Source organism: Sebastes umbrosus, chromosome 4 (assembly GCF_015220745.1).
Source record: "Sebastes umbrosus isolate fSebUmb1 chromosome 4, fSebUmb1.pri, whole genome shotgun sequence".
NCBI lineage: Eukaryota > Metazoa > Chordata > Actinopteri > Perciformes > Sebastidae > Sebastes > Sebastes umbrosus.
In genome coordinates this window covers 15,948,177-15,968,321 of record NC_051272.1, presented here as the reverse complement: position 1 = coordinate 15,968,321, position 20,145 = coordinate 15,948,177, and the positions used below count along the sequence as shown (strand labels likewise).

Here is a 20,145-nt window from a genome sequence, read left to right as displayed (position 1 = left end):
ACTGTTAAACTATCAAAACACTCAATATACGGAGAAACACACCCGTATTCAGAAATTGTGCGTTTGAACAAGCCGTTAGGATTTCTGTCCATTTGTGATGTCACAAATATACAATATTTAGATCATTACACGGTTTTCAACGTAAACATTCTAAATGTGTCCCAGTTTATTTCCTGGTTGCAGTGTATGTGAATAACATCAGCTGACAGGAAGTAAACATGGACCCAAGCTGTTGCCTAGCAACGCAATTCCATTGCAATTCCATTGCAATTCCATTGAAATGCACTTAAACGGAGCGTTTCAGACAGAGGGTAAATACAGGTATATTCAGACAGACCGTACGAGGAAAATAAAGTATTTTTTGACCATTACAGCATGTAAACATGTTCTACTAGAAACACAAAATACAAGTATGAACATGAAAATGAGCAAGATATGGGACCTTTAAGTAAAACATTCCCTCTCATTATTTATGCAGATTAATCAGATAGATTAATCTGCATAAATTCTAAGATTTTGAAGTTTTTTTTTGCTGATTTAATCTCTAAGGGTGGAGTCAGCAGAAACACACTGTGCACACTCAGAGCAACAAAGAGGAGTGTCTGTGATAAAACACTCATGCACCACCAAACACACACCTTAAAGGTAAATAAAGGTAAGCACTTGCGTATGTGTGTTGTGTTTATATTGTACTACAGCACACAGGGATGACATCTATCTCGGGATGAAGCCTAATAATTATGAACATAGGTAACCTGATAGAGTCCAGCAGACAGGAAGCGGCACATTGGGTCCATTGATTCTGGTGATATCACCGCCTACACTGAGATCTGGACCAATGATCGACTCTCCTCCTGTGAGACACTTTAATTTATGTCTGGCACGCAGCCGCTTGTTAATTCGTGAGACAAGCAAGTTGAATTTTAACTTTACATTATTGTTTTTTATTAACTTCCAACATGGACCGACCCAGCCTCCGGAGGTTATTCTCTGCCTGTGATGTGAACAAGTCTGGTAAGATAGAGTATGAGGACTTTACCGTAGTTTGCCGGGAACTCAACGTGTCTGAAACTGAGATGAAAACTCTGTTCAACAAGTTCGACTCGGACGAGGACGGATTCATCGACTACAGCATGTTCTCATCCCGGTTTCAGGAGGTCTCGGAGACGCTGGACTTGGCGTCTTTCGGTGCCGGGTCGGCCCAGAACCAGGGCACTCCGTGGGAAGAGTTTGTAGGCAAGATAGATGCGGAGTCTCTCCTCTCTGAAAGGTAAAGCTTAACATCCGGCTGCTTCCATGTTTAACAAGAATATAGTTACAGCCAACGGCTGCTTCTGAGACGTTTACTGTCAGTTAGCTAACAGTAGTTAACGTCAACGGCTACTTCTGAGACGTTTACTGTCAGTTAGCTAACGTCAACGGCTACTTCTGAGACGTTTACTGTCAGTTAGCTAACGTCAACGGCTGTTCTGGAACCTGTTCCTGCTCTTTTCCTCTTATATCATTAACTAGGTTAAACCTATATGACTAAAACAATGCATGTGAAGCATGTCGGATAGTCCTGGTGACTCATATAAGCTGTTACTGTTAAACACCTGTTACGTTGGGACTAATCAGTGCGGCGGAGCAGAACCGTTAAAGCCGTTAAATATTAAATCAAAACTTTGACGTGTATCTTTTAGGTTATAGGTGGAACGTTATAAGTGAGATATTTAAAAAATATGTCATACTATAGTATGTTGTGAACAAAAGTCATTAAAATTCATAGTATAGTATATCGAAAAAATTCATAAAAAGACATAATGTAGTATTTCGAAAAAAGTCATAGTGTAGTATGTTGACATTTAAAAAAAAAAAAAAAAAAGTCATAGTGTAGTATGTTGACATTTAAAAAAAAAAAAAAAAAAGTCATAGTGTAGTATGTTGACATTTAAAAAAAAAAAAAAGTCATAGTATAGTATGTTGACATTTAAAAAAAAAAAAAAAAGTCATAGTATAGTATGTTGACATTTAAAAAAAAAAAAAAAAAAGTCATAGTGTAGTATGTTGACATTTAAAAAAAAAAAAAAGTCATAGTATAGTATGTTGACATTTAAAAAAAAAAAAAAGTCATAGTATAGTATGTTGACATTTAAAAAAAAAAAAAAGTCATAGTATAGTATGTTGACATTTAAAAAAAAAAAAAAGTCATAGTATAGTATGTTGACATTTAAAAAAAAAAAAAAAAGTCATAGTATAGTATGTTGACATTTAAAAAAAAAAAAAAAAAAGTCATAGTGTAGTATGTTGACATTTAAAAAAAAAAAAAAGTCATAGTGTAGTATGTTGACATTTAAAAAAAAAAAAAAAGTCATAGTATAGTATGTTGACATTTAAAAAAAAAAAAAAAGTCATAGTGTAGTATGTTGACATTTAAAAAAAAAAAAAAGTCATAGTATAGTATGTTGACATTTAAAAAAAAAAAAAAGTCATAGTGTAGTATGTTGACATTTAAAAAAAAAAAAAAAGTCATAGTGTAGTATGTTGACATTTAAAAAAAAAAAAAAGTCATAGTGTAGTATGTTGACATTTAAAAAAAAAAAAAAGTCATAGTATAGTATGTTGACATTTAAAAAAAAAAAAGTCATAGTATAGTATGTTGACATTTAAAAAAAAAAAAAAGTCATAGTGTAGTATGTTGACATTTAAAAAAAAAAAAAAAGTCATAGTATAGTATGTTGACATTTAAAAAAAAAAAGTCATAGTGTAGTATGTTGACATTTAAAAAAAAAAAAAATCATAGTGTAGTATGTTGACATTTAAAAAAAAAAAAAAAGTCATAGTATAGTATGTTGACATTTAAAAAAAAAAAAAGTCATAGTATAGTATGTTGACATTTAAAAAAAAAAAAAAGTCATAGTGTAGTATGTTGACATTTAAAAAAAAAAAAGTCATAGTATAGTATGTTGACATTTAAAAAAAAAAAAGTCATAGTGTAGTATGTTGACATTTAAAAAAAAAAAGTCATAGTATAGTATGTTGACATTTAAAAAAAAAAAAAGTCATAGTATAGTATGTTGACATTTAAAAAAAAAAAAAGTCATAGTATAGTATGTTGACATTTAAAAAAAAAAAAAAAGTCATAGTGTAGTATGTTGACATTTAAAAAAAAAAAAAAAAAGTCATAGTGTAGTATGTTGACATTTAAAAAAAAAAAAAGTCATAGTGTAGTATGTTGACATTTAAAAAAAAAAAAAAAAGTCATAGTGTAGTATGTTGACATTTAAAAAAAAAAAAAAGTCATAGTATAGTATGTTGACATTTAAAAAAAAAAAAAAGTCATAGTGTAGTATGTTGACATTTAAAAAAAAAAAGTCATAGTATAGTATGTTGACATTTAAAAAAAAAAAGTCATAGTGTAGTATGTTGACATTTAAAAAAAAAAAAAAAGTCATAGTGTAGTATGTTGACATTTAAAAAAAAAAAAAGTCATAGTGTAGTATGTTGACATTTAAAAAAAAAAAAAGTCATAGTATAGTATGTTGACATTTAAAAAAAAAAAAAAGTCATAGTGTAGTATGTTGACATTTAAAAAAAAAAAAAAAAAGTCATAGTGTAGTATGTTGACATTTAAAAAAAAAAAAAAAAAGTCATAGTATAGTATGTTGAAAAAATTCATAACAAAAGGTCATAGTATAGTATGTCGAAAAATTCATGAAAAAAGTCAAAGTATAGTATTTCCAAAAAATTTCATGAAAAAAAGTCATAGTATAATATGTCAAAACATGTCATGAAAAAATCATAGTATAGTATTTTGAAAAGAAAAGTCATAGTATAGTATTTTAAAAAATTTCATGAAAAAGTCATGTTTGTTGAAAAAAAGTCATAGTATAGTATGTCAAAAAAAATTGTGAAAAAAATCAAATTATATAATGTCCCAAATTTAAAGAAAAAAAGTCATAGTATAGTACGTCCAAAAATGTCATGAAAAAAAGTCATATTGTTTGTTGAAAAAAAGTCATAGTATAGTATGTCAAAAAAAAATTGTGAAAAAAATCAAAGTATGGAATGTCACAAATTTAAAGAAAAAAAGTCATGGTATAGTATGTCAAAAAATTTCATGAAAAAAAGTCAGAGTATAGCAGGTTGAAAAATGTTACGAAAAAAAGTCATAGTATAGTATGTCAAAAAATGTCACATAAAAAAGTCATATTATAGTAAGTTGGCATTTAAAAAAAAAAAAAAAAAGTTATAGTACATCGAAAAATTCATGAAAAAGGTCATAGTTTAGTATGTCGAAAAATTTGTAGAAAAAATGTCATAGTATAGTATGTTGAAAAATGTCATTAAAAATGGTAATACTATAGAATGTAAAAAAAATTATTAAAAAAAGCCATAGTATAGTATGTGGAAAAATGTCATGATAAAATGTCACAGTATAGTATGTCGAAAAATTTTATGAAAAAAATACATAATATAGTTTGTAGAAAAAAAGTCATATACTATGTCGAAAAATTTTATGAAAAAATTCATAGTATAGTATGTCGAAAAACTTCATCAAAAAAGGTAATACTACAGTATGTCAAAAAAATATGAAAAAGCCATAGTATAGTATGTCGAAAAACTTTATGAAAAAAGTCATAGTATAGTATGTCGAAAAATGTTATGAAAAAGTCATAGTATAACGTGGAAAAATTTCATCAAAAAAGGTAATACTATAGTATGTCAAAAAAATTAATGAAAGAAATCATAGTATAGTTTTTTGAAAAAAAGTCATAGTCTAGTATGTCGACAAGTTTCATGAAAAAAAGTCATACTATAATGTGTCGAAAAATTTCATGACAAAAGGTCAGAGTGTAGCAGGTTGAAAAATTGCATGAAAAAAAGTCATAATACAGTTTTTTTGGAAAAAAATCATAGTATAGTTTTTTTGAAGAAAAATCATAGTATAGCATGTCAACAAGTTTCATGAAAAAAAGTCATAGTATAGTATGTCATATTATAGTTAGTTGACATTTAAAAAAAAAAAAAAGTCATAGTATAGTATGTCGAAAAGATTAATGAAAAAAATCATAGTATAGTTTTTTGAAAAAAGTCATAGTATAGTATGTCGACAAGTTTCATGAAAAAAAGTCATAGTATAGTACGTCGAAAAATTCATGAAAAAAGTCAGTGTAGTATGTTGAAAAATTGTATGAAAAAAAAGTCATAGCAAAGCATGTCGAAAGATTTCATGACAAAAGGTCAGAGTTTAGCAGGTTGAAAAATGTTATGAAAAAAAGTCATAGTATAGTATGTCGAAAAAATTCATGAAAAAAATCATAGTATAGTTTTTTTGAAAAAAAGTCATAGTATAGTATGTTGACAAGTTTCATGAAAAAAAGTCATAGTATGGTATGTCGAAAGAAATTCCCGAAAAAGTCATAGTATAGTATGTCGAAAAATTTCATCAAAAAAGGTAATACTATAGTATGTCAAAAAAAATATTGAAAAAGCCATAGTATAGTGTGTCAAAACATTTTATGAAAAAAAGTCATGATATAGTTTGTTGAAAAAATTCAGTATGTTTCGTCGAAAATTTTTATGAAAAAGTCATAGTATAGTATGTCGACAAATCTTATGAAAAAGTAATAGTATAGTATGTCGAAAGATTTTTATGAAAAAAAGTCAAAGTATAGTATGTCGAAAAAAAAATCATAGTACAGTATGTCAAAAAAATAAAAGTCATGGTATAGCATGTTGAAAACTTTTTTTTTAAAAAGCCATAGTATAGTATGTCGAAGGAAAGATACTGTATAATATAATATGATGAAAAAAAATCATAGTACAGTATGTCAAAAAATAAGTCATATTATAGTATGTTGAAAAAAGTCATACAAAACTCATAGTATAGTAGAGTTTCAAACATACTGAGCATAGAGATTGACAGTCAATCATGTTGCATGATTGGTGTGAGAATTTGATCATTTTTACCCACACTGAAACTAACACCTTAAACAGCTACCTTTCAGGCCCACAGGGAGTGAGTATTTGACACTATAAAGATAGATTTTGGGTGGAGTATGAAGCTGAGAAAATCGCACTGACCTGTTTGTTTCTGGCAGTAACTGTTTGTTCTCCTCCCACAGTCTCAGGGAGCAGCTTGCTGATCTTTACCAGGCCATTCACTCCTCTGCAAACACGACTCTGCTGCAGCAGTATGAGGAAATCATCCACTCCCTGATCAATCTAAACCTGGATAACAGACTAGAGTGTGAACAGCTGGAGACCAGTATAAAGCGGTGAGGATAAGTGTCAGCGTTTTGACTGTGTGGGGATAGTACAATTCAGAACATCTGACCTGTGAAATAGAAAGACAGGATGTTTATGAAATAATGGCCCATTATTTAAACAATAAGCCACATCACATAGGTGTTAATGCTGATGAACACTCAGCTTGTGTGGCTATAATGTGTGTATGAGCAGTGACATTAGTATTACAGTACAGTATTAGCATATGAAAGTGGATGTTTAAAATTTACACAGTTAGCTTTTAGTTTTGTAGAATTTATTAAATAATCATAATTGTCCTTACTGCAACCAGACTGCCTGTAGATTTGTTTTGACCACAGAGTAGTGGTGAACTGCTACCCTCTTGTGGCTGTAAACCAGAGAGACAGTGGATAAACCCTGGACCTTGATTCCCCAGAGTCCACTGCATCAACTGGGATTAACTGTTTGACTTAATAAAAGCTGCATTAATTGATTTTAGCCAACTAGATTACTACACAACTGACATTGTTATTTGTTGACATGTTCATAAACAATTTCCTAGCAGACACAGAACAACAGCAGCATTCATGTAGAGCCATGTACACGCAAAACAATGTGTCTTCAGTCACAAGAGGTTCAGCCTTTGTCTGTCTGCCATTTGGTGCTGGACAGTTAACGTCCAGTGGGTTTATCAGAGCTTTGCTAAACAGCTGAATATAGAGGTGAGTTCAGTTAAAATATGATTAGTTAATAATTCTCTGTGATTTGGCTTTATCAACAATCCTATGATTTATTTGATTCAATGTTAAAGTTCAACAGTTATTGGGCCCTTCTGCTGTTGTTGTAATTTAATGCGCCACCTGTCAGCTGCCTCACTTGCCACTATAGTGACATAGTAATGGAAAGAGATTAGACCTCTGGTACTATTGTTAAGTAATAAGTTGGTTATATATATATATATATATATATATATATATATATATATATATATATTTATTTTTATATATATATTTATATATATATATAGATAGATAGATCTATATCGAGAGAGAGATTTAAGCTTAAAGTCTTTTAATAATTTCCCTTAAATCTCTGAAGTGACCCCTCACATAGTACTTTTAATCAACTATCGAATTTCACTCCTACACATGGGAATAAACGCTGTGTCTAAGCTGTTTTTGTTTAAGCTCTTCCTGTGGTTCAGTTACTACGCCAAATGAGAAAGGTGACATTCCTTATTCAAGGAAGTAGGAAGACTTAAATGTGCTACCCTTCCTTATTCTTTCAGTCCTTTTACAAACCGGAAAGACCACTACACATTCCACTATGTTGAAATAAATAGACGTTTTGAAATCTTGACATTAAACTTATACCAAACTAAAATAAATCATATGTGAGGTCTTATTGAGAAATCTCACATGCAATGTTCAGTGCACCTGTGGAGGCTGTCCCTCCCTCGACTCTGTTTGGTTCATGTGTCGTCTGACGAGAGCAAGAGCAGTCTCAACGGCAGCATGTTTGAAGTCAAATCAGTCAGGTACAATTGACAAATGGATAGTGGGTGAATGGATTCTTATTAATCTTTTGGACTACTGTTGGAGAGTCTGCTTTGATTCAGCAGCAGTGAGGCTGCAAGGACAAACTTGAACGTACTTTTCTGTTCAAACAGAGCTGAGGAGATGAACAACAGTCAGCTGGCAGAACTGGAGGACGATATACAGCAGCAGCTCGCCAGAACAGAGGAGAGGGTGAGAGACGAGGTAAGTGTGATACCTGCAGTGTTTATAGTGGACGATTGCTCCTGTGATTTACTCTGATGTTCGTAAAGTGAAGTAAATCAAACCAAATGAATTAGCTGTCGTAAAAACAGCTGCATTTAATCAATAAACAGTACACCAAGAAATGGACTAAAATGTTTGTTTTTTTTATAGCGAAGTGGAAATTTCCCTTCACTGGTTCTTTTGAGCTACCTGCATATTTGTGGTGCAGCACACAGCAGCAGGTTACATGTCTCCTCACAAAGAGCCTCTGTTGAGGCAGATGAAAGCCCCTCTTCAAGGCCTGAGCTGGTCTGCACCTCTAACTACTTTGGTTTCATGTTTGTAGGAGCGGAAGAAAATGGAAGGAGTTATGACGACCATGCAGAGGAAGCACAAGAACGAGGTCACAGACCTGCATGCAACTGTGGACAGACTGTTAAAGGTAGGTTTTTCAACACAACATGCATTTACTTTGTTCTTGAATGAAGATAGTTCAGTTTTCTTACATCATGAAAGAGAGAGAGGAAAGCCACTGTGCCTGAAAGGCAACACAAAAGCTATTACATATGCAGCTCTGGTTTCATTTGTGCTTCACCCGACAGACAGAGGAAGTGTTTTCCAAATTTCTCAAATGTTTTAAGATGACCTTTCAAAGAGCACCTTTAACCCTCATCCTACCAACACATTTAACATACAAGGACTACTGACTGGGGTCCCCCTGGACCCCAAGAATAAACTACTGTAAGAAACAAACGTCATAGCAAAATGTTAACTTATTTCTTCTCAAGACATTATTAGTTATGTAATTAATAGGACTGTCAAATTTAACGCAAAAATAACACGTTAATACAAATTTGATTTAACGCCTCTAATTTCTTTAACACATTAACGCAACTTGCGATTTTTAGGTTATAGCGAGTTTTAAAGCTAGAGTGAAGATACTGGCATTATATGAAACTAGATAACCCGAGGGATCCATTGGTATCAAACATGTCATACTAGCTTGTCGGAGAGGAGGTTAAATAACGCTCCAAACTTGCGCTAAATTTTGGCAAGGAAAAACTGGCATGGCCATTTTCAAAGGGGTCCCTTGACCTCTGACCTCAAGATATGTGAATGAAAATGGGTTCTCTGGGTACCCACAAGTCTCCCCTTTACAGACATGCTCACTTTATGATAATCACATGCAGGGGAAGTCATAGTCAAGTCAGCACACTGACACACTGACAGCTGTTGTTGCCTGTTGGGCTGCAGTTTGTCACGTTTTGAATTTTAGCAGATTTTCTTTAATGCTAAATGCAGTACCTACAGACAATATTTGTCATTGTTTTGTGTTGTTAATTTACTTCCAATAATAAATATATGCATACATTTGCATAAAGCAAGCATATTTGCCCACTCCCATGTTGATAAATAAATACTTGAAAAATCTCCCTTTTAAGGTAGATTTTGAACAGCTAAAAATGGTGTGATTAATTTGCAATTAATTTTGATTAACTATGGACAATCATGAGATTAATCGCGATTAAATATTTTAATCGATTGACAGCCCTATTAATGTCATCTAAAGAAAAAAATGATTATTATTGAAGGAAAGTTGCAGCTAATTTGCATAAGAAAATAGACAGAGCACATGAGGAAATCTGTGTCTGCTGCATCTGTGTCTGTCTCCTTCAAAATATCTATTATATTGTAGCCAGTGGCGGCTGGTGGATTTTTTTTTGGGTAGGGCCAATCAATTTCAACAAACATCCTAGTACGATTCAATGCAAAAAAAGGTATCAAAAACGCATTACTACTTTGCAGTTACATTTCTATCATTTATTCCAACACTGACATAAGGACATCTTATTCATACAATTCAATTCCCCTCATGACGGCAGCCCCGTCGTACGCCTGGGCAATAAGTTTGTCTGTTTGTCCGGGTGGGAGTATGGTGCTCAGCCTCTCCATAAGCGCTGTAGCGATGGTGTCAGCGGTCGCGTTCTGGATGGTGATGTACTCGAAGAACCGCTCTTGTACATTACCGCTAGCATCTATGTAGCGTAGCACGAGCACCAGCTGGCAGTGGGTGGAAATGTCCGTCGTCTCGTCCGCTTGAATGGCGATAAAATCCGCGTTTTTGACTTCCTCCAGAATGTAATCCCTTACAACCGACAGCATGCAGTCCAGCAGCTCGTTCTGTACCGTCTTCGACGTGCCTTTGAAAACGCTGGCTGTCTCGAGGTGCTCCTCCAGCACACTGTCGAGGGACGCTACAAAGTCCACAAGTCCCTTGAACACGCCGGGGTTGTCCGAGGAGTCAGTCTCGTCATGCCCACGCAGGGCTAACTCAAAAGCCCCGCAAAACTTGACACAATCAATTATTTTTGATAAAATGTGCCGGTTTTTATCCACCTCCTCATTGTGCTTCTTTACCGCAAGCCTGTGTCCTTCGTCCAGCTGCATTGCAATGTTCACTCTGCCTAGCATAGCTAGCTTCACGGAGTTATCTATGTGCATCCTGGTGTTCTCGTGTTTTCTTATTTTTTCAGACAAGTGTTTCATGTCTCTTACTCCCGTCTCTGCCCATGCTGAATCTGACCCTGTCGACTTAAAAAGCACGCATGGGAAGCAAAATACAGCATTAGCTTGACTGCATCCAGCTAGCCAGGCCTTCCTCGCGTACCAGTCTTTACAGAAGCTCCGCATGTGTGGCTTGCCTTGTACGCCGGTCTGTTGTTTTATGCTGAGTCCAGGAGGTTGATCTGGGCCCAGTTGTTTCACCAGGAGTTTCTCCGCCAAAGTCCTTCTCTCAAACGGGTCTTGGAGGAGAGATTTGATCGAGTTAGGGTTGAGTCTTGCAAGAGTAGCGCTACTAGTGCTTGGCTGTTCCATTGTCAAGATCACGCGAGAACTGACATGAGCCCTGACGAGAACAGAGAGAGACACACGTGAACGTGAACGTGAATGTGCGCCATGGGCCAAATCAGTTTGGCCCCCCCGGAAGTCTTTTTTACGGCGCTGATTGGATGAATTGTATGTCATTCATGCTTGTAATCATATATCTTTAATCAGTGATTGGCTGTACTGCTTATTAGACCCGCCTTCCTTGGGCCAAATCCATTTGGCCCCAGAAAGTGCATGTGAGCAGCTGAGAGGTGCACTAGCAGAGAGTTCAAGGAGGAAAGCAGATATTTGGCGCAGTTATCCTATTTTACAAATATTACGGGTATATTCCATAGGTCAAAAACACACATATTTCAAATTTTTATATTTTTTATAATTTTTATTAATAATAATTTTATAATTTTTTTTTTTTTTTTTTTTTTTTTTTTTGGTGGCTCAAGGTGGGTGGGGCCAGGCCCCGTGGCCCTCTATTGGCCGGCCGCCACTGATTGTAGCTATTAAAACGGCATAGGCTGCAATTGGGTGCTTTTGACTGGGGTCCCCTAGGAGCCCTATACATTGGTATTTAAAATGATTATTTGAAAAGCACTGATTGAAACAGAAAACAATGATATGAAGTCATTAGGAACAAAGTGATTGACAAAGTCAAAGAATGACAGAATTAAGCACCTGTGAGATATGACAAAACATATACCTCTGGGGTCTAATATCTAATGTCCAATCAGTATGAGAGAAGGAGTCAGATAAAGGAATTAGGGATTCAGTTAGTGCCAGGACCAGCATAGAGGGTCATGTTCGATAAGATACTGTATGAATGCAACTTGTGGAATGCAGTTGTTAGCTCAATCCAGCTACATGCTATTTCTTGTCCTGCTCGCTTAGCAAAATCTGGACGGCACCATTAGTGGTAATTTTCACAATTTTAGATAACATGTCAAAGAGTGCAAAAGGGAAGTTGTGTAAGAGCAGCAGCATTTTAAACTCACAGATCTAGATGTGTCGATGTTACCACCTAAAGGCAATGTGGATGGCGTGTGAGTGAGAGGCACCTATAGTTTTTTTTCCCTTTGTTATAGCTTCTGTTTTGTGTGTGTGTTTGAGGTTTTATGTTAAATACTACAGCTAAAATAGCTAATAATTGTTAAAAATGGAACATCATTGTCTCACACGTAATTGCTGATAATGAAGACCAACATCAAGCAGGTTAAAAAAAAAGGCTCAGCAATCTTCTCCTTTTCAGTAACACACATCTTGGAAAGCCGTTTCCACAGTAAACCTGTTTTATATCACAATGCATTAAAGAGTGTAAACACAATTACTTAAGCTACTGATTGCACGGCAGTAGTCTTCTATTCATCACTGAGATGAAGCAAACCTTCCCATTGTCTCTACATCACAGAATAAATGAAACAATGTAAACGCACTAACTGTGGGGAACATAATTAGAACATCACGACTGCAGGTCTGGAAATGCCTGTCTTTTAAAAAAAATTAAAACACATTGGCTTATCGACATCTAAAACTAAATGCTCGTGTAAATGTCTATTCTCAAGAACCAAGAGGACTCTGAATCCAACCAGTCAAAGGAGGAGGTGGTCAGACTGAGGAGACAGACCAGGGATCTCTCACAGGTACGTCATGTTGGTAGTGATTGTTCAGTTGAACAAGTCACATGTATGTTGTGTAGAATTGATCCCGTTATTAACTAAATCTCCTCACAGGAAAACGAGGACATGCGGGCCTCTCTGCAGCAAGCTCAGACGAACATCGCCATCCTGCACTCTGAGCTGGACAAGCTGAAAAACATGTACGCAGACCAGAAAGCTCAACATGAAAGGTGAGACGGTGTCTCTAAACTCGGCTCAGCTCATGTCCGTTGACACAAAATATGATCCAGCATCCGGTGCAACATCCAGTATATGTGGCTTGTATTTCTTTACAGAGAAACAGATGAATTGAAGGGGATGGTGATGGAATACCAGTCTTATTCTAATCAGATCCAGATTCTCCAGTAAGTCTGTCTTTTCACTTGATGAAGCTGTCTAATGGGGACATTTAGTCTTAATCAAGAATATAAGGATTTGGTAATAAAAGTGTCAACTATTCCTGAAAAGTTAAAAACCACTATCCTTTGTTTTAAAGGTTTGGTTCACTAAAATTAAAAATCCTCAATCCCATTTACCTTTGGCGGTATCAAGATAATAATCTTGAGCTACAAGTAAAAGTCCTATATTCAACATTTTACTTAAGTAAAAGTACAGAAGTATCAGCATCAAAATATACTTAAAGTACCAAAAGTAAAAGTACTCATTATGCAGAATGGCCAATTTCAGAATAATATGTATTACATTATTGGATTATAATTATTGATGCATTAATGTGTTCACAACTTTGCTGTGAATTTTCCGCCTTGGGATCAAGTCTTATCTTTATCTATAGTAATATTCGTTATAATATTTGTTGATTATATTTGGTATTATTAATCTGAATCTGCAAATTACCTTGTAACTTAAGTTATTAGATAAATGTAGTGGAGTAAAACTTATTACAATATTTAAATTTATTTAAGTACCTCAAAATTGTGCTTAAATACAGCACTTGAGTAAATGTACTTAGTTACTTTCCACCCCTGTCTGTCTCTGAGATTTCTGTTACCACCAAATTACAATCTATGTGTGAGCTGAATTTGTTTTTGGGGCTCATTTAAAGTTAAAAATAGACATTAAAATCAAATTTAAAAGGTACATCAGTAACGTGTCTTTTCAGAAACAACGTCCCAGTTACGGTTCTTTAACTGCCCCTTATTTAGCATCTAATAACATGTAATAAATGGTTTATAACAGACTAATGTAGCTGTAAACAGATATAAATGTATTAATGTATTTTTCAACAACTATAACTCTTGTGGCAAACAGATAATGAATAACAACTAGCAAAACACAGTTGTAATAATATAAAATATGTCTTCATAGGAGAAATTATAATTAACAAATACTGTACATACATTAATGAACACTTAAACGTCCTTATATCTCTGTGCAACTACATTATAGTGAGTTATAAACCGTTCTAAATAGCCCTTTCTGCACGTTGGGAGTATCTCTGTTTTAAGTCATTTGTGTGAACAACTCCATGAACATACTTGGATTACCAGAAGAACAGGGTTTAGTATGTTTACTGAACAATGCAGACTACATGAGGTACACAGTAAAACAATGAAGGTATACTCATTTGGTTTGTGAATACTTTTTTGGGCTCTTTTTATGTAAATGTTTTCTTACTCTGCGTTGTCTAGTCTGGAAAATACCATCCAAGTTAAACCACATACAAACTGCACTCCTTAAATTGCCAATACGACTTGTTTACCAAACAACAGTCATATGAAAGTAAATGTTTGTACAGGTATGTGACTCTTGTCTTCTATTTCCTTGAACACATCATTAGGGAAACGAATAAAAAGCTGTATGACAGTAACGACGGGCTGCGCTCTGCGTTGGCCAGTGAAGCGGTTGCAGCTAAAAGGAGGGTGAGTCCCTTGTTTGCTGAGGACATATTTCCTCATAGCTGCTGGCTCGACTTCAGATAGAAGCTGACAGTAAATTGTTGTAGTTCAAGTGTAAAAAAAAAAAGTTTCCTCCCTGACATTCCTAATCTGCTCAACAGCTGTCTCCCCAAAATGAAATCCCAGCCCGAAGGATGAAGCCCCTCCGACAGAGCACACTCAACCATGGCAGGTATATCAAGTTTTTTTTACACACCTCTGTGAATCTGCCGATTGATTGCGGTGAATTAAATTGTCACAGCTAAAGCGAGCGTGTGTGTCGGTGCTTGCAGCCCGGAGCCGGATCCCAGCAAAACGACCTACTCTCATGTGGCCAGCTGGGCTGATAGGTACCTGGACAGTGGAGTCTCGCTGCCGATGGACACAAGAGAGAACTCGGGGAGCGATTACGAAAGCGACGACAGCAGGGGCTCGGTGGAGACTGTGCACCACAGCTACTCGTGTGTCCCCTCTGAGGTCAGAGCACACATCAGGTTCAAATAGCAGGTCTGGTAACGCCAATATGCTGATAAGCTGTGACAAATTTAAATTAGTATTTTACTTTGTTTGTTACAGATAGCAGAAATGAAATCTGAAGCTGCAGTGTCGATGGCTCCTAGCAAGACGAGCTCTATCGCATCGTCCCTACGAAGACGTTTGTCGGCATTTTCCACAAAGGTACGATGGCTTTTTAATGCATGAGAACCCCCCCAGTAAGCATTCATTTCAGCAATTTGAATGTCAAGACTTTTAGGTTAGAACTAGACTACATGTGGTTGAAAATGTAAAGTTTTTCAGCCACATTGACAGTGTGGCTCTAGGGGTGGCATTGTCGTGACTAGGGCTGTGTATTGCCAAGATACTGGCATTACGATACGTATCATGATACCGGGGTTACGATTCAATATATTGCAATTTATTACGATACTGTAAGCAAGGCGATATATTGCGATTTAAAAAAAATATATAATTTCAGGAAAACTAAAAAACACGCATAAAATCTGAGTAGAAAAAAGTTTACTTTTTTATGCCAACAGTGGGATCTGCAATTGCATTTATCACAGTCACTGTAACATTCAACATCATAGCAATTTGCACTTGCGACCTGTTGTCACGACTACATCTGACTACCAGTTGAGACGAGTTTAATCGAAAGAGTCATCTATTCCCTCCCTAAGCTTGTTATCTTTTGTTGCATTTCCGAAGCCTTTAGAAGCAGACATGGTAGAAACTGAGGAACCTGCTCCGATGTACCGCCTGGTTTTAGCCGGAGACGCAGGAGCTGGAAAGTCCAGCTTCCTGCTGAGACTGACGCTCAACGAGTTCAGGGGAGACATTCAGACAACGCTGGGTAGGTGCCACAGAAAACACATCACATTTCATCAATCAATCGTTGACACATTCTTGAGTTCAGACGTTTAAATCTGCTTTTCTGATTCTCAGGAGTCGATTTCCAAATCAAGAGGATGCTTGTGGATGGAGAGAAGACGAGCCTGCAGATATGGGACACGGCCGGGCAGGAGAGGTACTACACTGACTCTCATAGAGTTTCTCAAGGGAATAGCAACAGGAAACGCATGGTGTTATCACTAAAAGGGATAATTCGGTTTTGTTTTAAAGTGGGGTTGTGTGAGGTACTTATCCACAGTCAGTGTATTACTTACAGTAGATGACGTTCGGCAGGCCTGCAGTTTGTCGAAACAAACAGGAGTTACCGCACAGAAACAAAGCAATGTACTGCTGTGGACGGGGCCGGCAGCAAAACGGATTTTAGCCACTTAAAAGAAAGACTCAACTAAAAAAATCATTTTAATCATTTTCACCGCTTTATTTTGCCGTCAGATAGCCTTTTCTAAGAACTGAAGTAGTCAAAACACCCAAACTATCCCTTTAAAACAGTCAACAACATGTTCTTTTAATTATGACTCAAGAATGAAAAGTACACTAGACTTAAAAACGGTGTTGTATTTCTTTTGACTGTAGGTTTCGTAGTATTGCCAGGTCCTATTTCCGTAAAGCTCACGGCGTCCTGCTCCTCTACGACGTCACTTCAGAAAGCAGCTTCCTTAACGTCAGAGCGTGGGTGGATCAGATTCAGGTAACTGGAGATGCTGATTGACAAATGTTGAACGAATGCCAAAAAAAACAACCCCGCCTAAAAGCAGGAATATATTTTTTACAAAACCCTTTGTTTCTATGAAGGATTCAACGGATGAGAAAATTCCCATGTGTGTTATTGGAAACAAGGTGGACCTCCGAGACGAGCTTCCAGAGGGGAGCTGTGTGAGCACTTTGCACGGAGAGAAGTTGGCTAAGGTGTGTAACTTTTCATTCCACCTGATGGAATGGTGTTTATGCAAACACCCGGCCTCCCAGGTGTCTAAATAAACATACTGCAGTCAGGTATGTCAATGCTTTGCTTGCAGGCATACGGCGCCTTGTTCTGCGAAACGAGTGCCAAAGAGGGAACTAACGTGGTGGAGACTGTGCTTCATCTAGCGAGGTAGGAGGCCAGAGACAGAGTTTGAGTTTTTCCCTTCACAAACTGTGGCAACACTTAGACTTGTTTTCCATTCCCACAGAGAAGTAAAGAAGAATGTCAAACTGAGGCGGCAGTCAGACTCTCAGGTCAGACTGAGTCAATCCAACCCAAAGAAGACTCTCAACGCCTGCTGTGGACGGTAGACGGTTGATATCAGTAGATACGATGAAGGGCTCCAAGTGATTTCTATTTTGTTATGAAGAACAAATATTCTAACATTTGGAATATTTAAGCCCTTAAATATATTTTCATAAATGTTAATTCACTGATCAAAATGAAGATTTTTATTGTTGGAAATTTGCACATGTACGTAATGTAATCATGCTTATATTTGTTCTTAGGTTTTGTATTTATTTGGTAGTGAAGTAATTTTATAAAAGTAAATAAATAAAGAACATTGATGCCTCAACTGAGATTCAAGTTAAATAAATTATTAATAATTTTGTCAGCTAAAAGCTGTTTTTTTCCCTTTGAGACCAAATTTGTTTTTTTGAGAAATCAAAAGAAAAAGACTAAGGGCATTTTTTTTAAACATTTTAATCAAGCATCAGTGTAAGCAATATTACAGTTTCAACGCCTTCAATTATTGGAGCACTGATCAAATAAATCTCAGAATTGTGATGTTGGAAGTGTTAATCGTTTACTAAATTTACTTTTTGCAGTTTGATTATAGTCTTTACAAAAGTTCCAGGGCCTCTTTTTTTTGAGTATCTGTGATACTAAAATCTTTTTCCAGGACCCTTTTTTTTTATTTTATTACAAACAGAAATGTAATCCCTTTTCCAAATAAAACAGACGTAACTGGAAAGAAGACTGTTAGAAAACTTCTGTCTTATCGATCAGCAGAAATCTCTTCTGGTTTTCACTCGATGCTGAACTATCCTCATTTTTATAAATACTGCACACACACACTTCAGTGAAACTTTTTTCTACCATAAAATAGAACTTCAGGCTGCGGTGCTGCTGCGTTGCATACCTTCTCATGTCTTCACAGTAGAAAACTCTTTTCAAATGAGCTAAAGAGGACTGGAGACCAAACTCTGCACATGATGGTGATGATGATGAGGATTTTCAAAGTGCTTCCTGCAGAGGATTTCAGTTTCTTGCGGTCAGGATCAGTGACATCACTAAGCTGCCAAAGGCCACAACCAGAGCTCCGAGTATAAGCTTCCAGGAAATTCCCTAAAACACAAACAACAAAGTCAGTTAAAATCCAGTCTATTGATTATCAGAATAAAAACATATCGGGGATATTTATGTGATGACTTACAGATTGTTTCTTCTTTGAAGGAATCAGAAAAGGTGCGATATTCTCTCCAAGCACCTCCGCTGGTTTTGCTTTCCATTCCTGAGTATCTTTGCCTCCCGATTGCCTTTTGACGAGTTTAGATAACTCAACGTGGATTGCCTAAAGGGAATAAAAAACATCTTAACGTGTTGTGAAAAATCTGCTTTCTTTAGATCGACTGTTGGAAAGGAGACATTAAACCTTGAGAAAAAGGTGAAATTGTAGTTTTGAAAATGTCCAGCAGGTGAGAGCAGAGGTCTGAAACACAAGTCCTTACAACGTAGACCAACAAATCATAATAATCATAATGTTGCTTTTAAAAAGCACTATTATATTTATCCTAAATCTCCATGCAAATGACTTAAAAATGATATTTTGTAAATACTTTCTTTAGATTCATCATTATAGGTTGTAATTTGTTTTTGTCAAACAGATGTATTAAAATAAAAGAAACCAATACATGCATTCTTGTTTGTGGTTCATAACCATTTGTGTTTCGTCTTTTTCGTGATCATCTAACAGACTGCAGTACAACAGAGCAGCTAAATACGTTTTTTTCTCCAAAGTATTTAATCCAGCATTGAGACAAGGGTGTAATTACCAAAGCAGCAGATATTTTCGTTTTGTCTAGACAAGACCAGACATATTTGTGACGGTGGCAGTGCGCCCTTTAGGCCAGGTCATTGTAACACTTTTTTATAAACAGCTGATGAAAATGCACTTCTCTCACTTCATTATCTCTTCCAAATCAAACCCAGACTGCATTGAACTAAGATAATGTTCATAAACTGAGATTATTGTTCATGCTTGTTGTGATTAACTGTACACCAGAGTAGCTGTCTGTAATTATAGTCTGGAGTCTTTATATTGTAGCTGCAAGCGTGACTCTGGGCTCGTTCTTACCTCCACTTTACTACTTTTGGAGCACAGGGCTTCAGAGTGACGATATTTAGCTCACATACAGTACGTGTTATTTTTACCGAGTTTGCCGGACAACTCTGAGCAGTGTGGTCACATCTGTAGACTGCCAGATGTGCAGTTTGGCCAGATCCTCTGTGGAGGATTTGGCAGATTAAACGAACCACACAAACAAGACAGAACAGGCCTTCGACAGAAGTAGTTTATCCTCTTTTCTTCAGGCGAAGGTGTGAACAACTTAATTTGAAATTCTGTGAAATATTGTGAACTTAATGAGGTGATGAATTCATTGTATTCTCGTCTGTCCATGTGTTTAATGATTTGCAAATTTCAAGTTCCAGATTGAGATTTTTTAAGAATTGTTTTTTTTGCATTCTCTGAATATATTTATATGAATTACAGACTATACATATATAATTTCTTCATGAACTGAATCAGACATGCAATGTGTTTACCGACATAAATTGGTGCATAAAGGAATATTTTAGGTTGTGTGTGTTTATATTTTTTTGTTACTGTCAGTCCACTGCTGGTCCAGACTGAAATATCTCAACAGCTATTGGATGGATTGCATTTGAATACAGACATTCATGTTTCCCAGAGGATGAATCCTATTGACTTTGAGGATCCTCTGACGTTTCCTCTAGTGCCACTGTGAGGTTGACATTTGTGGTTCTGTGTGAAATGTCTCAACAACTGCTGGATAAATTGCCTTGAAATTTGGTTTAGACATTAAAGTGCCCCTCAAGGTGAACTATGGGGATCCTTGAACTTTTCATCTAGCGCCATCATCAAGGTTATAATAGTTTTTAATTTTCAATTAGATTTTATTTTATTTTAGTTTTGACTTTTCAATTTCATTTTAGTTTAGATTTAGTTTTCATGTGTGCAGAAAGGTTCAATTTAGTTTTAGTTTTTTTTGTTAGGGCCAGCTATAATGTTTCAGAAGACATTTTAATACATCTGTTTTGATGGA

The 20,145-nt window shown here is 35.7% G+C and overlaps 2 protein-coding genes across 7 annotated transcripts in view; one reads left to right on the top strand and one right to left on the bottom strand.

Moving 5' to 3' along the window:
* Positions 1-717: 717 nt before the first annotated feature.
* Positions 718-17,224, top strand: zgc:162879 (ras and EF-hand domain-containing protein). Of its 6 annotated transcripts, none has more exons than XM_037765979.1 (18): positions 718-856; positions 974-1,270; positions 6,108-6,260; positions 7,901-7,991; positions 8,338-8,433; positions 12,434-12,511; positions 12,602-12,717; positions 12,823-12,891; positions 14,325-14,406; positions 14,544-14,614; positions 14,715-14,898; positions 14,998-15,099; positions 15,628-15,772; positions 15,865-15,946; positions 16,405-16,519; positions 16,624-16,737; positions 16,848-16,924; positions 17,004-17,224. In XM_037765979.1, exons 2-18 carry the CDS (start codon positions 1,077-1,079, stop codon positions 17,104-17,106), a joined length of 1,872 nt encoding a protein of 623 aa, XP_037621907.1. In that variant the 5' UTR covers positions 718-856; positions 974-1,076; the 3' UTR covers positions 17,107-17,224. The 6 variants fall into 6 exon arrangements, with proteins under 6 accessions (XP_037621907.1, XP_037621906.1, XP_037621905.1 ...); XM_037765982.1 differs by lacking the exon at positions 718-856 and having other exon boundaries at positions 993-1,014; positions 1,155-1,270; XM_037765978.1 differs by lacking the exon at positions 718-856 and having other exon boundaries at positions 867-1,270; positions 14,772-14,898.
* Positions 17,225-17,430: 206 nt separating this feature from the next.
* Positions 17,431-20,145, bottom strand: part of fkbp16 (FKBP prolyl isomerase 16) — a 31,706-nt gene continuing 28,991 nt past the window's right edge. Inside the window, exons 7-8 of the mRNA XM_037765985.1 lie at positions 18,234-18,371; positions 17,431-18,145 (exon numbers count right to left, since the gene is read on the bottom strand). Coding sequence (XP_037621913.1) covers positions 18,059-18,145; positions 18,234-18,371 — 225 coding nt within the window. The 3' untranslated portion in view covers positions 17,431-18,058. The remainder of the gene's footprint in view (positions 18,146-18,233; positions 18,372-20,145) is intronic.

Coding starts and splice junctions, on each gene's coding strand:
- zgc:162879 (XM_037765977.1), top strand. CDS start 960: ATGGACCGACCCAGCCTCCGGAGGTTATTCTCTGCCTGTGATGTGAAC. Junction 15,773..15,864: donor AGACATTCAGACAACGCTGG/GTAGGTGCCACA, acceptor TCTGATTCTCAG/GAGTCGATTTCCAAATCAAG. Junction 16,520..16,623: donor CGTGGGTGGATCAGATTCAG/GTAACTGGAGAT, acceptor GTTTCTATGAAG/GATTCAACGGATGAGAAAAT.